This window comes from Macrotis lagotis, chromosome 1, assembly GCF_037893015.1.
Source record: "Macrotis lagotis isolate mMagLag1 chromosome 1, bilby.v1.9.chrom.fasta, whole genome shotgun sequence".
In the NCBI taxonomy this organism is placed as follows: Eukaryota; Metazoa; Chordata; class Mammalia; order Peramelemorphia; family Peramelidae; genus Macrotis; species Macrotis lagotis.
In genome coordinates this window covers 856,110,752-856,127,457 of record NC_133658.1, presented here as the reverse complement: position 1 = coordinate 856,127,457, position 16,706 = coordinate 856,110,752, and the positions used below count along the sequence as shown (strand labels likewise).

At 37.5% G+C, this 16,706-nt stretch overlaps 1 protein-coding gene across 13 annotated transcripts in view; it reads left to right on the top strand.

Moving 5' to 3' along the window:
• The window catches only part of SCMH1 (Scm polycomb group protein homolog 1), a 156,500-nt gene that overhangs the window by 61,009 nt on the left and 78,785 nt on the right, over positions 1-16,706 (top strand). For 12 of the 13 annotated variants that reach the window (XM_074217760.1, XM_074217759.1, XM_074217758.1 and 9 more), the window contains one exon: positions 16,544-16,614. In XM_074217760.1, the coding sequence (XP_074073861.1) occupies positions 16,544-16,614 (71 nt within the window). Of the gene's footprint in view, positions 1-2,419; positions 2,662-16,543; positions 16,615-16,706 lie in introns of all 13 variants that reach the window. The other variant, XM_074217764.1, reaches the window with a different exon arrangement.

The following is a 16,706-nucleotide window of genomic DNA, read 5'->3' as shown; positions in this document are numbered from 1 at the left end:
CAGTCAAAATAGTTGGAATTATGGGAGTTCTTTCTTTCAACTTTGTATCAGTGATCGATTTATTATATATCCTTCTTGTTTCTTCTTCCAAGACACTGCTTAAAATGTTTAATAAGGTAAAAAACAGAACTATAGGACCCTAGTTTTTTAGATAACTGTTACATGCAACTGTGAATCTACATCAGTCTACATTTCAGTATCTTCTCCACTAGACTATTATTGGAAACTTCATCAGAAGTTTTTAACTTCGTTTTGCTAAAATCAAAATATTCTTTGTACACTGACCCCCTAACCAAGCAACCTGGTAAACCCATGTGCAAAGAATACAAAGTTAGTTTATGACTGGGTGAACCCACTTTGGTTTCTACTGTTCGCTGCATTCTTTTTGAAGTATTTGTAAACCATCTCTTTTTATTATCTATTTTAGAATATCACTGAGGATCAAACTGGGGCCCATGTTGAAAATCATCTTTACTGGAGAATGTTGCCTTTTAAAATATTAACACGACTCTTACTGAGAACTCATCAGTTAATAAAACTAACATATTACTGCTTTGATCCTTACTATTTCTTGGATGTTAGGAAGACAAATAGCTTAGCCTAGTGCCTGGGAAACGGTAGGCACTTGATAAATCTTTATTGAATTGAAGTATCTGCATGAGTCTATATTATATTTTTAGTCCTGTGGGTGCTTTTTAATCTAGTAACCATTCCTTGTAGATCCTCCTGCTAGTGTTATCAGCAGTGGGAATCCTCCCAAAGGTTGGCTCAGACAGTTGAATCTAGCACATTTCAGGGTTTTCAGATTCTGTTACAGTTGATATTGAAAGCCGCCTCCACTTTCAGACTGGAACAAAAATGGACAAAGTAGCCAACTACCAAGCACCTTTCCCTTTCAGTTTTAGTGAAAAAAATATACTATCTTAGAATTGCTATTATATGGTTTCCCATTTAAAATTATACTGCTTTTCCCCTTCTGTCTTCCACCAATAATTACAAGGAATTCAAAGATAGCATTTTCAGGTTAAACCTTCACTTGTTCCCTTGCTCTTAAATTGAAGAAGCCAGATGGTATAGATTGTGTAGACAGAACAGTTTCTTCTTGGAGACTGAGAGCTAGCCTCTGGTCTTGCTCTGGAGCTGTCCTTTATCAACTCCAACCTTTTATGAAGCAGGTTCCTTCATTTAAATAGAGAGTGGTCTAGAGTTGCTTTTGTTTTTTGTTTTTTGGTGTAAATTTTATTATTTAATTTTAAATTTGAATACAAAACAAGCAAAGGAAAAAACCCATTTTCATATACATAGCAGAATATGAGAAGATTCAAAATAAAACAATAGATTTCCTTTTCAAGAAACCTATATAATAAATACTACACATTATTTTCAAAACTACCCAGCTTCCTTGTAGGTTTTCTTTTGTTCTCTGCTGTGAACTTTTTATTTTTTTTTCTTTTTTCCTCACCCTAAAGAAGGCCACAATTAAGCATGGATATATACATATAGAGATATTTCTATGTACATGTATACATCATATACACATATATAGTCATACAAATGTATGTAAGACTGTACTTTACTTATTTCCACTTGACATCTGTTTCTTTGAAGGTGGATAACATTTTCACTCATAAATCCAGGTCTTCTCATGTTTTTCTGAATCAATCATCTCATCATGTCCTACAGCAACATTCCAACCCAAACATATGCCATCTGAGAGATTGTCTATAAAAGACCCCACCCAATTTTCTGTGTTCTTTCTATTCTTGACTCCATAGGTTTTATTTATGCAAGAATGTTTTTTTTTTTAGATTTTTCAAGGCAATGGGGTTAAGTGGCTTGCCCAAGGCCACATGGCTAGGTAATTATCAAGTGTCTGAGGTCAGATTTGAACCCAGGTACTCCTGACTCCAAGGCCAGTGCTCTATTCACTGCGCCACCTAGCTGCCCCTATGCAAGAAATTTTAATGTGAAATGGTCAAAACTAACCATTTTATACTTCAGCACTACTCTCATTTTTTAATATGGTTTAAATTCTGATACTGTTGATTCTGTTTCCACTACATTTTTTTCCCTTGGTTTTTTTGAAGCCCTGAATTTTTGTTTTTCCATATGAAAGTTTGTTATTATTTTTTCCAACTCAATAAGATAATTTTTTAATAATTCAATTGAGATGGTATTGAATAAATAGATTAAGTAAAATTGTCATTTTTATTGTACCATGAACAATAAATATCATTTCAGTTATTTAAATCTGACTTTATATAAAAATATAATTCTTTTGTCTGTTTTGGCAAATATATTATTGTTTAGTATATTTTCTAGTTATTGTCTAGTTATTTTAAATTGTTGAAACAATATTAAATAATATTGCTGTCAGTCTAATTTTCCTGTTTTATTCTTTTCATTAAATCTATTTTAGCTTGAACTTTATCTGACATTTGACCTTCTTTCTTGAAGAAGACCATGACATCATTGAAGGTGATGCCATGACAAGCACATGGATTGAATTTGAGTGAGGGGGTGCTGTGCTAAGTCACCAACCTCACTTTACTCCAGAGCCATCTGGGTCCAGTGGCCAGATATGAATCGGGATGGTTGGAGATGACCCTGGATACAAGGCGATTCAGGGTTAAGTGACTTACCAAAGATCACATACAGCTAGTAAGTATTATGTGTCTGAGACTAAATTTGAATTCCTGTCCTCCTGAACTCCAAGGCCAGTGCTCTAGGATAATGAGGAAAAATAGGAAGGAAACACTGCCCATGGAGTCAGGAGGATAGGAGTTCAAATTCAGCTTCAGACACATAATACTTACTAGCTGTGTGTGACCTTGGGCAAGTCACTTAACCCTGAATCGCCTTGTATCCAGGGCCATCTCCAGACAACCCGATTCATATCTGGCCGCTGGACCCAGATGGCTCTGGAGGAGAAAGTGAAGCTGGCAACTTAGCACAGCCTCCTCGCTCAAATCCATGTGATGTGCTTGTCATGGCATTACCTCCCTGATGTCATGGTTGTCTTAAAAAATGAAGGAAAACATTAACTTTATCTGACAGACCATGATCAGTACCCCTACTTTTTTTTAACATAGTATATTCTATTTCTGATCTTTATTTTACCTTTATGTGAATCTTTCATTTTTATAGCACTTTCTGAAAGCAAAATACTGTTGAATTCAGTTTTTTAATCTGTCAGTTTCCATTTTGGACAAATTCATTCCATTTACATTTTAAGTAATTTTCTTCCTTCCTATTTTTCCTCACTATCCTTCTCATCCTATTTCTATCTGTCCTCACCTCTAGGTTTCACGTCTACTAATACCTTGGCCCCCTATTCCTTAATCTACCCACCTCTCCAAGAGTCCCTCTGTTATTCTCTCTCCCCCATCTACCCCTCAGTCCTTTACCCCTTGCTTGCTTATTTCTTTCTCTGTTTAGAAAACTTTTATACCTTTCTGGATGTGGGGTGTGTGTGTGTGTGTGTGTGTGTGTGTGTGTGTGTGTGTGTGTGTTTCCCTCTTTAGCCCTTTTTTTTTTTGCAAATACAGACAACAATTTAATAAAAAAATAATATATTTTAAAGACATTTTCAGAACTTGAATTATCTCCAGTGTCTGGAGGTAATCCATAAAGTCACTTGGTTTACAATCCCCAGAGATAAAGCACTCCATTCATCATGCTGGTAATTTGTTCTGCTTTAAAAGTTAACATTTAAGAAAACTATAGTTATGTTTTGTAGTTTTCCTTTTACTTAGCACAGAGTTGGTATGCTTTTTTTAAAAAATACCTAAAATGGAATATATCAGAAGAATAAATTACTCCACTGAATTAGATAACTTCCAAGTTTGTAAGTCAGAAATGGTTCACCTAACTTGGCTCTGCCACTTATTTGCCTAGCTCTCACTTATTTCTGTTTCTTTTTTATTTATTTATTTGTTTGTTTGTCTATTTATTTGTTTTTATTTTGTGCAAATAATGTTTTTTATACATTACTAAAATATTTTTGTTTAAGAGTAAACATAATACCCCTCCCCCCAAAAAAATGTAGACCTGCGTGAGCAATAAAGTAAAGGGGAGAGAAAAAAGTTAAAATTATTATTATTATTATTAATAATAATAATAATAATAATAATTGTAGGTATGGCCAGGCATCACAGTGGACAGAGCACCCAAGCCCAAGTCTGGCCCCATACACCCAATAATCACCCAGCTGTGTGACCCCCGTGTAAGCCACTTCAACCCCATTGCCCTGCAAAAACCATAAAAAAGGCCCAAAGTAAAATAAAATAGTAATAATAATAATAATAATAGTAGTGGCGGCCGGGTGGCAGACAGAGCACTGGCCCTTGATCCAGGAGCACCTGGGTCCAAATCTAGCCTCAGACGTCCAACAATCACCTAGCTGTGTGGCCCCAGGCAGGCCACCCAACCCCATTTGCCCTGCAACTCCCCCCAAAAAATTATAATGGTAATAATAATAATAATAATAATAATAATAATAATAATAATAATAAATGTGCTTCAGTCTGTGTTCCAACACCACCAGCTCTGTCGTGGGTGGATGACATTTTTTAGTATGTCTATCACAAAAGTTACTTCCATATTTTTCCACCGTTGCCATTGCTGATCGTAACTCCCTCCTTTTGTATTTCTCCACTACCATTTACTATATTTTCTCTCTCCTTTTGCTCTGTCTCTGCTATAGGGTAGTTGAGTGGCACAGCAGACAGATCCCTGGCCCTGGGGCCAAGAGGCCCCGAGCCACCCTACCACCCCTTAGGCCCAGCATCCACCTGGCCCTATGGTCCTGGACAGGCCATCCAATCCCAGCCTCTTGCAAGAAGTAAAAAAGAAAATGTGTTATATCTGACCACTCTCCCCCCATGGTCCATCCTCTCCTCCATCACTCACATTCCCCCCTTCCCCCTGTCCCCATTCTCTCCTTCTTACTCCATATGTCTGTACCCCATTGAGTATATATGCTGTTTCCTCTCCTAGCACTGATGACAGCAAAGATTCCCTCATTCCCCCTTGCCTTCCCCCCTTCCATATCATTGCAATAGCTCATTGTAATAAAGAAAAATCTTATTATATGAAATATCTTAACCTATTCCTCCTCTCCTTTTTCTCCCATTACATTTCCCTTTTATCTATTGACTCCATTTTTATACCACATTATATCTTCAAATTCAGCCTTCTCCTGTGCTTCATGTATAAAAGCTCTATTAAATGAGAAGGTTCATATGCGTATTATCAGTATCATGTAGTTCATCATCATTAAGTCCCTCATATTTTCCCCTTCTCCACTCTCTATGCTTTACTTGAGTCCTGTATTTGGAGATCAAACCTTCTGTTCAGCTCTGGCCATTCCAACAGGAACATTTGAAATTCCCCTGCTTCATTGAAAGTCCATCTTTTTCCCTGGAAGAGGACATTCAGTTTTGCTGGGTAGTTGATTCTCGGTTGCATTCTGAGCTCTTTTGCCTTCCAGTATATTATATTCCAAGTCCTATGAGCTTTTAATGTAGTTGCTGCTAAGTCCTGTGTGATCCTGACTGCAGCTCCACAATATTTGAATTGTGTCCTTCTGGCTACTTGTAATATTTTCTCTTTGACTTGGGAGTTCTGGAACTTGGCTATAATATTCCTAGGGGTTGGTTTTTTGGGATCTCTTTCTTGGGGAGATGGGTGGATTCTCTCCATTTCTATTTTGCCCTCTGCTTCTAGGATATCAGGGCAATTTTCCTGTAGTAATTCTTTGAAAATGATGTCAAGGCTCTTTTCCTGATCATGACTTTCAGGTATTCCAATAATTTTTAAATTATCTTTCCTAAATCTGTTTTCCATATCACTTGTTTTTTCAATGAGATGTTTCACATTTTCTTTTAATTTTTCATTCTTTTGTTTTGAAATAGTGTCCTGATTTCTCATAAAATCAGCAACCTCCCTCAATTCCATTCTTTGTCTGAAGGATTTGTTTTCCTCAGAGAGCTTTCTTATCTCTTTTTCCATCTGGCCCATTCTGCTTTTTAAAGCATTCTTCTCCTCAATAACTTTTTGAACTGTTTTATCCATTTAACTTGTGCTGGTTTTTAACATATTATTTTCTTCAGCATTTTTCTGGATCTCCTTGACTAAGCTGCTGACTTCATTTTCATGTTTTTCCTGCCTCTCTCTCATTTCTTTTCCCAATTTATCTTCTATCTCCCTCACTTGATTTTCAGAGTCTTTTTTTGAACTCTGTCATAGCCTGAACCCAGTTTCTGTTTTTCTTGGAGTCTTTAGATGCAGGAGTTTGTACTTCCTCATCTTCAGACTGAGTATTTTGATCCTTCTTGGGATCAATGGTATTCCTCTTTTTTCTCTGCTTACTCATTTCCCCAGCCTGAGCCTGGTTTGGGGGTGCTTTCTGAGCTTTTGAGTATTAGTGGGATACCCACACAATGATCTCCTTGTTTGAGCCTTTGTCTTCCCTCCTGGTCTGTGAATGACCATAAGTGTACGCCTCTGCTAGGGGGGCTGAGGTGAGGGGGGTGGCCCTGCTGTTCTATGGGGGTCCTAGACTTCGATCAGGATCTGAATGTGGTCAGAACCCCAGGGTCCTGTTCCAGGGACAGAGGACAGAGCTCAGCAGTCTCTCCACTACCCTCCCCAGGTTCAGCACTCATTCCCTGGGGGCTGCTTACCCACTTCTGCTTCCAGTTTCTGGATCTGGGCTGACAAGGCCATACTGCTCGCTGTGTGCCCTGAGGGCTGGGCTTAGTGTGCTCACTCTGGCAGAGGTACCCCCGCTGATCCCCCAAGTTGTGCTTGGTGCTCCCTGGGGTGTAGGTCAGGAAACTGCCCTCGCTGTGAGCCATGGCTCCCAGCACTCTAGGGCTGCCTCCAGGAGGCTAAAGTTCCTTCACTTGGGGGGCTACCCCTCCAACCCCAGGGAGCAGAGCCTTTCCACTCTTTTCCAAGTTACCTTGGGTTGGAGAACTGCCTCACTGGATCCCTCTGTGGGTTCTGTCTCTCAAAAATGTAGTTAGAGTCCTAAGTTTTAAGAGAGAGCACCTAAGAGATGATCCTCTCTTGTCACCATCTTGGTTCTGCCCCTTTAGCCCATCTTTGATGAGAAAAATGTCCCATCATTACCTGTCATCCCCTACTAGCTTCTTCTGTATCAATTTTTCCTTTCATGCCTCATTTGTATGAGATAATTAGTCCATTTTATGTTTCCCTAAACAGTTCTTTGTTAGAATCACCTCTTCACAATAGTTCAGCCCAAGCTTTTTTTTCAAACTACTCAAATACTGATAGTAATCATAAAGAGAAATGATAATATTTTTCCATATTTAAGGTACACAATTTGACCTCATTGAGTCCCTTATAATTGATCTCAATGTTTACCTTATATTTCTCCTGAATGTTATATGTTGAATTTTCCCTTAAGTTTGACTGTTTTTGTCCCAAATACCCAAAAGTCTTTCAGTTCATTAAATGTCCACTTTTTTCATTCAGGATTATAGTTAACTTTGCCTGTAAGTTACCATTTGTCAAAACCCCAGCTCTTTTACTGTATAAAATATGGTATTACAAAATATATGATCCTTTAACATAGTAAGTTCTAGTACTTGTGTAAACCTTATTGTAGCGCCAAGATTCTTAAATTGGTAGCTTCCAATATATTCTCCTTAACCTGGGAACTTTGAAACTTGACTATGATACTCCTGTAAGTTTTCATCCTGGGATCTCTTTCAGGTAGTGATCAGTGGGGTTTTTTTTTTCCTATTTCTGCTTTGCCTTCTTGTTCTAGAACTTCAGGTCAATTTTCCTTAATAATTTTTTGTATTATTGTATCAAGATTCTTTTTTTTATAATTTTCAGGTGGTTTGTTCATTTTTACATTATTTCTCTATCTGTTCTTCAGATCAGTTGTTTTTCTGATGAGATGTTTCACATTCTCTTCTATTTTTGTTTTTTTTATTTTGTTTTATTCTTGATGTTTTAGATGCTTCTTTTATTTATTTTTGTTTTAAGCCACTATTGGTGTAAGCAAGCTGTAGTCCCAAGGTATGGGGAATGACGTCTCAAGTTTCAGGTCCTTCTTTCTTTCTGTTATTTTCTGTTATTTCCCTCCTCCTGGGACTTAACCTTAGGCAAGGCTCTCCTCTCCTCTCCTCTCCTAAGCCAAAGTTAGGACTTGTTTGGCATATGATCTTATTTCTCTTTGATCCCTCCAGTTGATGCAAATTACAGCTATCCTTTCTGCCCTACCGCTGAAAGCAAGGACTCTGCTCTCCTGCAAATGCACAGAGCCAGCAACCTCTGCAGCTATACTCACTCAGTGTATATTAGCTCCTATTCCCTGCAACTGCAGCCTGGGGTCCAGTTAGCACAGTTGTGCTTGACATCCTTGACATCCTTTGACATGGAAGGTCCTTTAGGCTTCTCCTGAGCCTTCAGACATCCACATTATTGGATGAGATAACAGTTTTTAAGGCTGAGGCTGCCCCCAGGGTTTGATGTTTGTTGATTCTGCAAGCAGCCTGGAGGTCTTTGCTCTTCATTCAGGCTAAACCTCTGCCCCTGAGTCCAGCTTTTCTTAGGGATCCTCTCAAGTTGCTTTAGGAGAACAACTGATTAATCCTAACTTTTGTTTACTTCCTTTACATTCCCTCTGAGGAATGTTGTTGAGGAAATTTGGGGAACCAAAAGTTTTCTGACCGGCCATCTCCTTAGAATCTTCTCTCTAATGTTACTTTTGAAAGAATCCTAATAGTACTCTTAGGACTAACAATACAATGTGTAGAAAGTCTAAAGGGTAACTTGTTGCGTTTGTTTACTTCACAGGCTCTCTTTAAATTCAACAATATTACTGTCAGAATAACAGAAACTGTTCTCCCTGTAAACTGTTGTGTGTCTCTGGGGTTAGCTGGACCCCTACATCAGAATTATTGGGTAGTGGGAGAGTCTTTATATCCTGGAGCAATAGTGTTGGCATTTCTCAGTTTATTTGGCAAAGCTTTTTATCCCATAATTAGTTATATTACACGACCTATATTCTTAGTTTGCCTTTTGGCTTTTTCCATATTGAGACCCAAAATTTCTGTACTCTTAAATATATGTTTGCTAGAGCTTGGAAGTTGGCCTTACACTTTTATACTTTTTTTTTTAGGTTTTTGCAGGGCAAATGGGGTTAAGTGGCTTGCCCAAGGCCACACAGCTAGGTAATTATTAAGTGTCTGAGACCGGATTTGAACCCAGGTATTCCTGACTCCAGGGCCAGTGCTTTATCCATTGCACCACCTAGCCGCCCCCACTTTGATACTCTTATGTCACTCTTATGGCATCGTTTGCTAAAGTTATGCTGAGACATGTTTAAGATTTTCAGCCCCTCCTTTTGTGTTCAGAATTCTCAGTGAATAGGGAAGTAATTTTTTTAAATATGGATTTTGACTTCTGACAGTAATAGTGTTGATTTTAAAGAGAGCCTGTGAAGTAAACAAGCACAGCAGGTTACCCTTTAGACTTTCTACACATTGTATTGTTAGTACTAAGAGTACTTTATTTGGATCAGGGTTCAAAGTTTGGTTTTGCTACTTTCTACCTTGGAGAGGCAAGTCACTTAAGTTTTCTAGGCTTTAGTTTCCTCATATGTAAAGTGATGAGACTGTATCTCCCCCCCCCCCCATCCCATACACACCTTACATCATAGAATCTAAATCTATGATCATATGAGAGAATTATCCAATGTGCAAACAGTTCATTTTGCAGTGTTCCTTGGGAAGGGAATGATACTCACTGAAATGGACTCTGCTGTTTTTGTAAATTTCTTAGACTGGAGATTTGCCTCTAACAAGAAAAGAGAGAATTGGTTATATACTGGAAAGTTATTGTCTCTGTACCTTAATGTGATTTTTTTTTAAATTTTTGAAAGACAGTAGAGTTAAGTAACTTGCTCAAAGTCACACAGCTAAGTAAGTATTAAGTGTTTGAGTTCAGATTTGAACAAGTCTTCCTAACTCCAGGGTGAGTACTCTATCCACTTCAACTTAGCTGCCCCTGCACTTTAATGTGATAATTTATTAGAATACTTTCTCAATATCTGGAATTGTCTTATTATAGAAAAGACATTGACAGTTTTGCCCTGTTCCTTTGATATATGGACTCAAAAAGGATAAGAGGGGGATCTCATACTATCCTCATAGTTTTTCCTGTAAATGCAACTACCATTAGCCCTGAATAGTATGTTAGTAATTAGTGACTTTGTATATTTCATCACCTTTTACTAGGTACAAAAGTGCTTATTAATCTCTGGAATTTTCTCTTGGTTATCACATTTAAATAAATTTTAGATTTGGACCACTCAAACTGTCCATACCAGGGATCAGTTCTTGTGTGGATAATCAGTTTTAGCAGTAACTGGAAAGACATGCCCTCCCACATTTTCTTTGGTTATGCTATCCTCTCCAAAGTTACCAGTGTACTAGATTCTGTCCACACTTATTCTAGCTTCACAGGATTAAAAAATCTCCGGCTTGAAAAATGTCTCAAGGGTCATAACAGTAACATTAACTCAAATTTATACAAAGATGTTAAGATTCACAGTTTATCTAATCTAACTTTTGTGTGTATCTTATCTGGAATCTTCTCTGTAAAATACCTGACCAATGTTTAGAAATCCCCCAACTTGCAAATCTTTAGAGTCTTGTGGAACTCACACCTCTACAAAAATTTTGAACCATAACTGCTTATTTAGAGCTTTTTCCTGATATCAAGCCTAAACCTGCTTCAGTAGTTTTAAGCTATTGCTCCTAGTTCTACCTCTTGAACAAGAACACACAGTCTTTCACTTTCATAGAACCCCCCAAAATTATTATTACTATTATTAACCTTTATAATATTTTTATTACTTACATATTTACTTATTTTCTTGTTTTTCCAACTGTATGCCAAGATAGTCTCAACATTAATTTTTTGTAAGATTTTGAGTTTCACATTTTTCTCCTTTTTCCTCCTCCTGCCCCTTGACATCCAGTAATCTGATATAACCTTTTATAATTTTAGATGACAATAAGCATGTCCCTCTGAATCTACTCTTCTCTCCAATATAGGTCTGTTCCATCTCAAATTAGCATTTACAGTGTCTGTATTTACATTGAACATGTACGAAATAGCACTTACTTGTTCATAACAATAATAATAATAGCTAGGATTTATATAACTCTTTAAGATTTGTAAGTGCTTTACAAATATTGCCTATTTATTTTTAGAAAAAAAGGAATTTTTTATGTAATACTTATATAATTGTAAAGAGGACTGTTTATCACAACAGTGCTATTAGAAAACTATTGAAAGAATCATTGAAGAATATTCCTGGAAAGCATTTTTTGCAAGTAAGATCACTGTCAAGAAAGCTTTCCCAGTTTGTACTCTTCCCATAGTGTTAGCAGGAAAATAATCTACTCTCTTCATGTTTTGTAAGGATATCCCTTAAATACCCCAGCCTCACAGACTGCTTTTTCTTGTTCAAGACATACAGAGGAAAGTCAAAGAGAAGGTAAGGTCATGAAGTTTAATTGAATTTGCAGCTGTGCAGGGTCCACATTCCCTTTACATTAACACAGCTGAATTGTTTTCTAGAGTAGTAATGACCACACTAAATAAAAATGGTTCATAACACAGGCCACTGAGTTAAGATCCAAAATACAAATCATCATAATTTCTTAATAGTTTATTGTAACTAATTTTTCACACTTCCTCTACATTCTGTGCATACATTAATATATCCATCTTTCATTGATATTGGGAGCTCCTGGTGAAAAGCCCTTTCTTCTAATCCATTCCTGAGATGTGCAATCTTAAGAGAGTTGATTGGAACATAGAGGTATTCAGTGACTTTTTCAAGGTCCCATAGCCAGTCTGTGTGAGAGGTGAGATTTGAACTCATTTCTTGCCAACTTGCCAGTTGTCTCTCCATTTTGGCAGGCTGCCATCCAGAAGGCTCTGATCCTGCTAAACATGCTGCGTCTTATTCAAAGCCTCACTTAGTCACATTTTAGCAATATGCCATGGTTGAACTGGTTCCTTACAGTTCTTCTGAGATCCCCAGAACCATTGAGAACCTGAAAAAAAATATTTTCAGCAGCTCAAATTGGTAGCTTCCAAAATTTCAATTAAGGAAGCTCTGCTAAATAGTTTGTCCAACTGATTAACAGAATTATAGATTTAGAGCTCAAATGAAACATGTTGGTGATCAAGTCTAATACTCTCATTTCTTGAAAGGGAAACCCAAAAAGGTGAACTGAAAATTGCATGGATAGAACTGGAAGCCAGATCCAAGCCCTTTCCATCCCTTTCAAGTCCATCTACTGTTAGTTTCACCTTCCTTATCTGCAGGTTTAGTGCACATAATATATATATATTTCCCTGGAAAGAAAGCTTTCAGTGGCTTCCAGATTAAATCTAGACTTCTGTTCAGTCATTCAAAATCCTCCACAATCCTGTTCTATGTAACTCTATCCTGTTCTATATAACTTCTAAAATCTAACCAAATAAGCATCACTCCTCATTCCCCGAACAGATCTCATACCATCTCACTTTTGCTATATAGATGTTCCCCCACCCTTGCCAACTGATGTTTCCTCTTGAAATCCTACCCATCCTAAAATTCATTTCATTTCTTTTTTCTTTCCTTTTTTTTAAAAGTTTTTGCAAGGCAGTGGAGTTAAGTGACTTGCTCAAGGCCACACAGCTAGATAGTTATTGTCTAATGCCAGATTTGAATTCAGGTACTCCTGATTCCAGGGCCAGTGCTCTATCTACTGCACCACCTAGTTGCCCCACCTAAGATTCATTTCAAAAGTTCTTTTCTGAAGCCTTCCAGGAGCTTATTCATTCCCCTAGACAAATGATCTTTCCTTCCTGTGAATTGTCATTCCCTTATGTACTTGTCTTCCAGCTTGCTTCTACTTGCTGTTCTTCACATAGAATACTCCTTAGCTCATTTCTGCTTCTTTGCACAGGCTTTGCACACTCTCTCTTTACATTAACCTCTTTTAATATTTGATTTTCTTCAAGATTCAACTCCAGAAGCCTTTCTCCATTGTTTCCCATTCTACCCCAGCTGCTTGCTAATGTCCTCTCACAAAACTAACTCATGTTTTTTATCTCATATGTATAGGTGTGTATATTATATACATGTATATTATATATGTATATGTTGTTTTGTTTATATTTCTGGTACATAACCCTAGTATCCACACATAAATAGACACTTAAATACTTAAGGATTGCAGGTTGGTATTTAAATTAATCCAGCTTGAACTCTCCTTTGCCCTCTGCTAGTTTTCCAACAAGAGGACCAATTAGAGGTAGTAATTTAGGTCGTATGCCCAGAATGAAAGTGTATAAGAGTGGAAGGAACAACAAACTCAGCATTTTGCAAAAGAGGAAACTTTGGTCTGTAGAGTGGAAGGGATATGACTAAGGTCACACTTTTAATAAAATGTCAAGCCTGGAATCAAGCATAGGTCTTTGGTTGCTAGCTCTCCTGTATCCCTTAAGTAAGTCTGTATACAGACAATGATACAGTTTTTCTTAAATGATTTCCAATTGTAGTGATCACCATTGTGGTTTCAAAATTTTGACAAGGGCCTTCAGTCTTTTGACTAGATTAATTGTGGACATTACCTATTTTTGAAAGGGATGAGATGGTAATAAAACTGACCAGTAAAAAGTTTGTCCATCATATCCCCAATTGGATGAAAGATGAGCTTTTGTTTATTTAACATTGCTATGAGATGGGCAGGCATGTATTGTTATTCTAATTTTTCCCTGACATTAATGCCATCATTATTAAGTAGTAAATTCTCTCTCTCAAAAAGAATTCAGACAGAAACTGAATGGCTATCTATTAAAGATATTCTAGAGAAGATGATCACCTATAGAGGAATGATATCAAGGGAATTCTTTTAAGTCAGATATGGATTGGACTGCATGATCTTTTTAGCTTCCTTTTAGCTCTGAGATTCCATTCTTGCATTGATAAGACAAGATGATATTTAAAGAATCTTCTGAACCTCAAATTTCTAATACCATACTGGGTTCATGCATTTAGTTTTTTTGTTAAAAGTTCTTGCTTTACCCAAAATCCAATTTCTTTTTTTATGGCTCAGCTTTACTAGACTCTGGATCAATGCTAATTTGTATAGCTATTCCCCATTACATTTGATCAACATTTATATTTGAGATTTCACTGCTCTTGCTGAAGAAGATAATGATTGCTCACATGGATAAAGAAATATCATCTTTTCTATTTTTATAGGAATTCTTACTTTTTAAGGGTGCTTTCACATACAGTATTTAGGTGCAAACTCTCTGAGGCAGGAAATATGTCTCTTATACCTTTTACCTAATAGAGAACTACTATGCTGAGTGGATGCTTGAAAAATTCTTGTTAAGAAGATGAGCATTATCTCATATTGTTGCTAATGATCAGTTCTTGGATAATAAGTTACAAATTAATCTCGACTTGAGTCTGAACCCCAGCTCTGATACTACATGAGCATCTCACTTTATTTACCTGTCTGAGCCTCAGTTTCCTTATCTTTAGAGAAGAAATAATAATACTTGTGCTGTCTATGGAATTGGAAATTATTATTAAATTGTTTAAGAAAAAATAAAAATAAGGATGTGATGCAATTTTCCTAATACAGTGGCTGGGATGGTCTTGAAATAGATGCAGTATTTTTTCCTCTCAGATGGAATGGAGAACTCCAAGGAGTTGGAAGGTCTGAGGTTTCTGGACTATCTCTGTCATCACATGGCAATTGATTAAAGCCATTGAGGTGTGGAATAGCAAACTGTAACTGACTAATTATTGCGGCACCCCTGCTGTTTCCATAATTACTTGAAAACCAGAGTCTCTTGGGTGCTGTTTATCAGGACACAAGCTAATACAAGCAATTACCTGAGGCTGAGCTAACTAACCCTCCAGAGTCACAGTCTGGTCAGCTCATAGACACACTCTCCACCAAATCCCTCATTTGTAAGGATTAGCCTCTTTTGAGGGGAGAGGGGAATCACACTTTTTTTTATTGTTTCTGCCTGCTTTTCAGTGACAGCAAATAGTGATAAAATGTATTCAGCTCCTACCCTAGGGCCTCCTCAACTGGAAACTGCCTCTGTCTTAAATCCAATCAGCTCTTTAAATCCTTATCTTGAGGATATATCCATCTCATTTACCCTGTGGGCTAACTGTGTAGTACAGATGATTAATCGGTGACCAATTCATGAAATGGTTTAGGATTTATTCTGTGATTCCTGTCCAGGTCCATTTGGCTTGGTTGAAAATAGTGGGTAAGGGACCAGTGTTCAAGGCAAAGCTATAAAGTCAATAGTGTGTTAAAGTCTTGGCATCATCTTTGGAATGATTTAGATTGCATCATCCAGTGACTCATTTTTATTCCTAGCATCTAGTGTTTTGCTTGACTCAAAGGGAGCCATTACCGATCGGCTTCAAAGGAAACTTCAGGAGATTATGCTTCACCATAGTCTTGGTTTCGTTTTTTAGAGGTATCCTGAACCTACATCTGTCTCCTCTAGTAGGATCAGCTCTCTATGGGTATTTGGGGATGGGAAGTACAGAACTTCCAATGAGGAAGAAGTGTTACCACTAAGACTTCAAGTTATATCTGAGACTGATCTTAAATTTGGGACCATGAACAACTTCAGTAAGGCCAGAGATACCCAGACAAATTCCCCTGTAACTAGCATTTTCTACCTAATTCTCTGTATATTTTTAAGTCCTTGTCATTTTAGGCCTCAGAGTTGTAAAATTCTATAGGCTTCTGAAGGGGAAAGCAAAAAAGACTGAGGCCAAAGAGCATCATGTTTGTTCTGCTTCCTCCAGGCTTTTCCAAGTTACCACTCCCCTTCCCTTGGGTCCTTCTCTCCTGTGCCTTCCTAAAGCTGCTTTTGCTTGAGTCCAGACTTGCCATTGTGCTATTTCATTGCCACACTTCTCATCTAGGTCTGCAGTGCACTGCCAGTAGTGCAGGAGCTGTTGAATGCTTAGACTATGATTCGTGCATTTATAATAGTTAAGTCACTCAACATAGACAAGTCCTGTCTCTTCTCTTTTCTCTAAACTGTGTTGGTGGAAACTTTGTCTAAACACTAGTATACCTGATCCTTACATTTGGGCTTTTTTGGAGATGACTTAGAGTACTTGGATGATTGCCAAACCACACCAAGAAAGTCATTGCCTTAGAATGGTACTCTCCGGCCACTGCATTCCATCCTACTTTGAGTACAGAAGTTTCATTTCTCAATTCCTTGGCTGAATGTTGTCTAACCAGAGGAATATGATTCCTGTGACTGGAAATGAAAGTAGCCTCTGTGCAGAAGACTGAATGTTAAATATAAATCACTTCCAGGTCTTTTTGGAAGCATTTGATTAGTATGAGTATGCAGGAGAATACCATACCACTAATAAGAAATTGAGGATTGTTATTTTGAGTGTTAAGTATACTAGAAATTTCTGTTTCCTCTGCAGGTCATTTCACCTGGGATAAATACCTAAAAGAAACATGTTCCATCCCAGCGCCTGCCCATTGCTTCAAGCAGGTAATTGATTTCACAATGTGAACATTGGGTAGGGGAATTTTACTCGATTCTTAAATAAACAGAAGATAGGATTCTGTCACCTTTGACTTCTC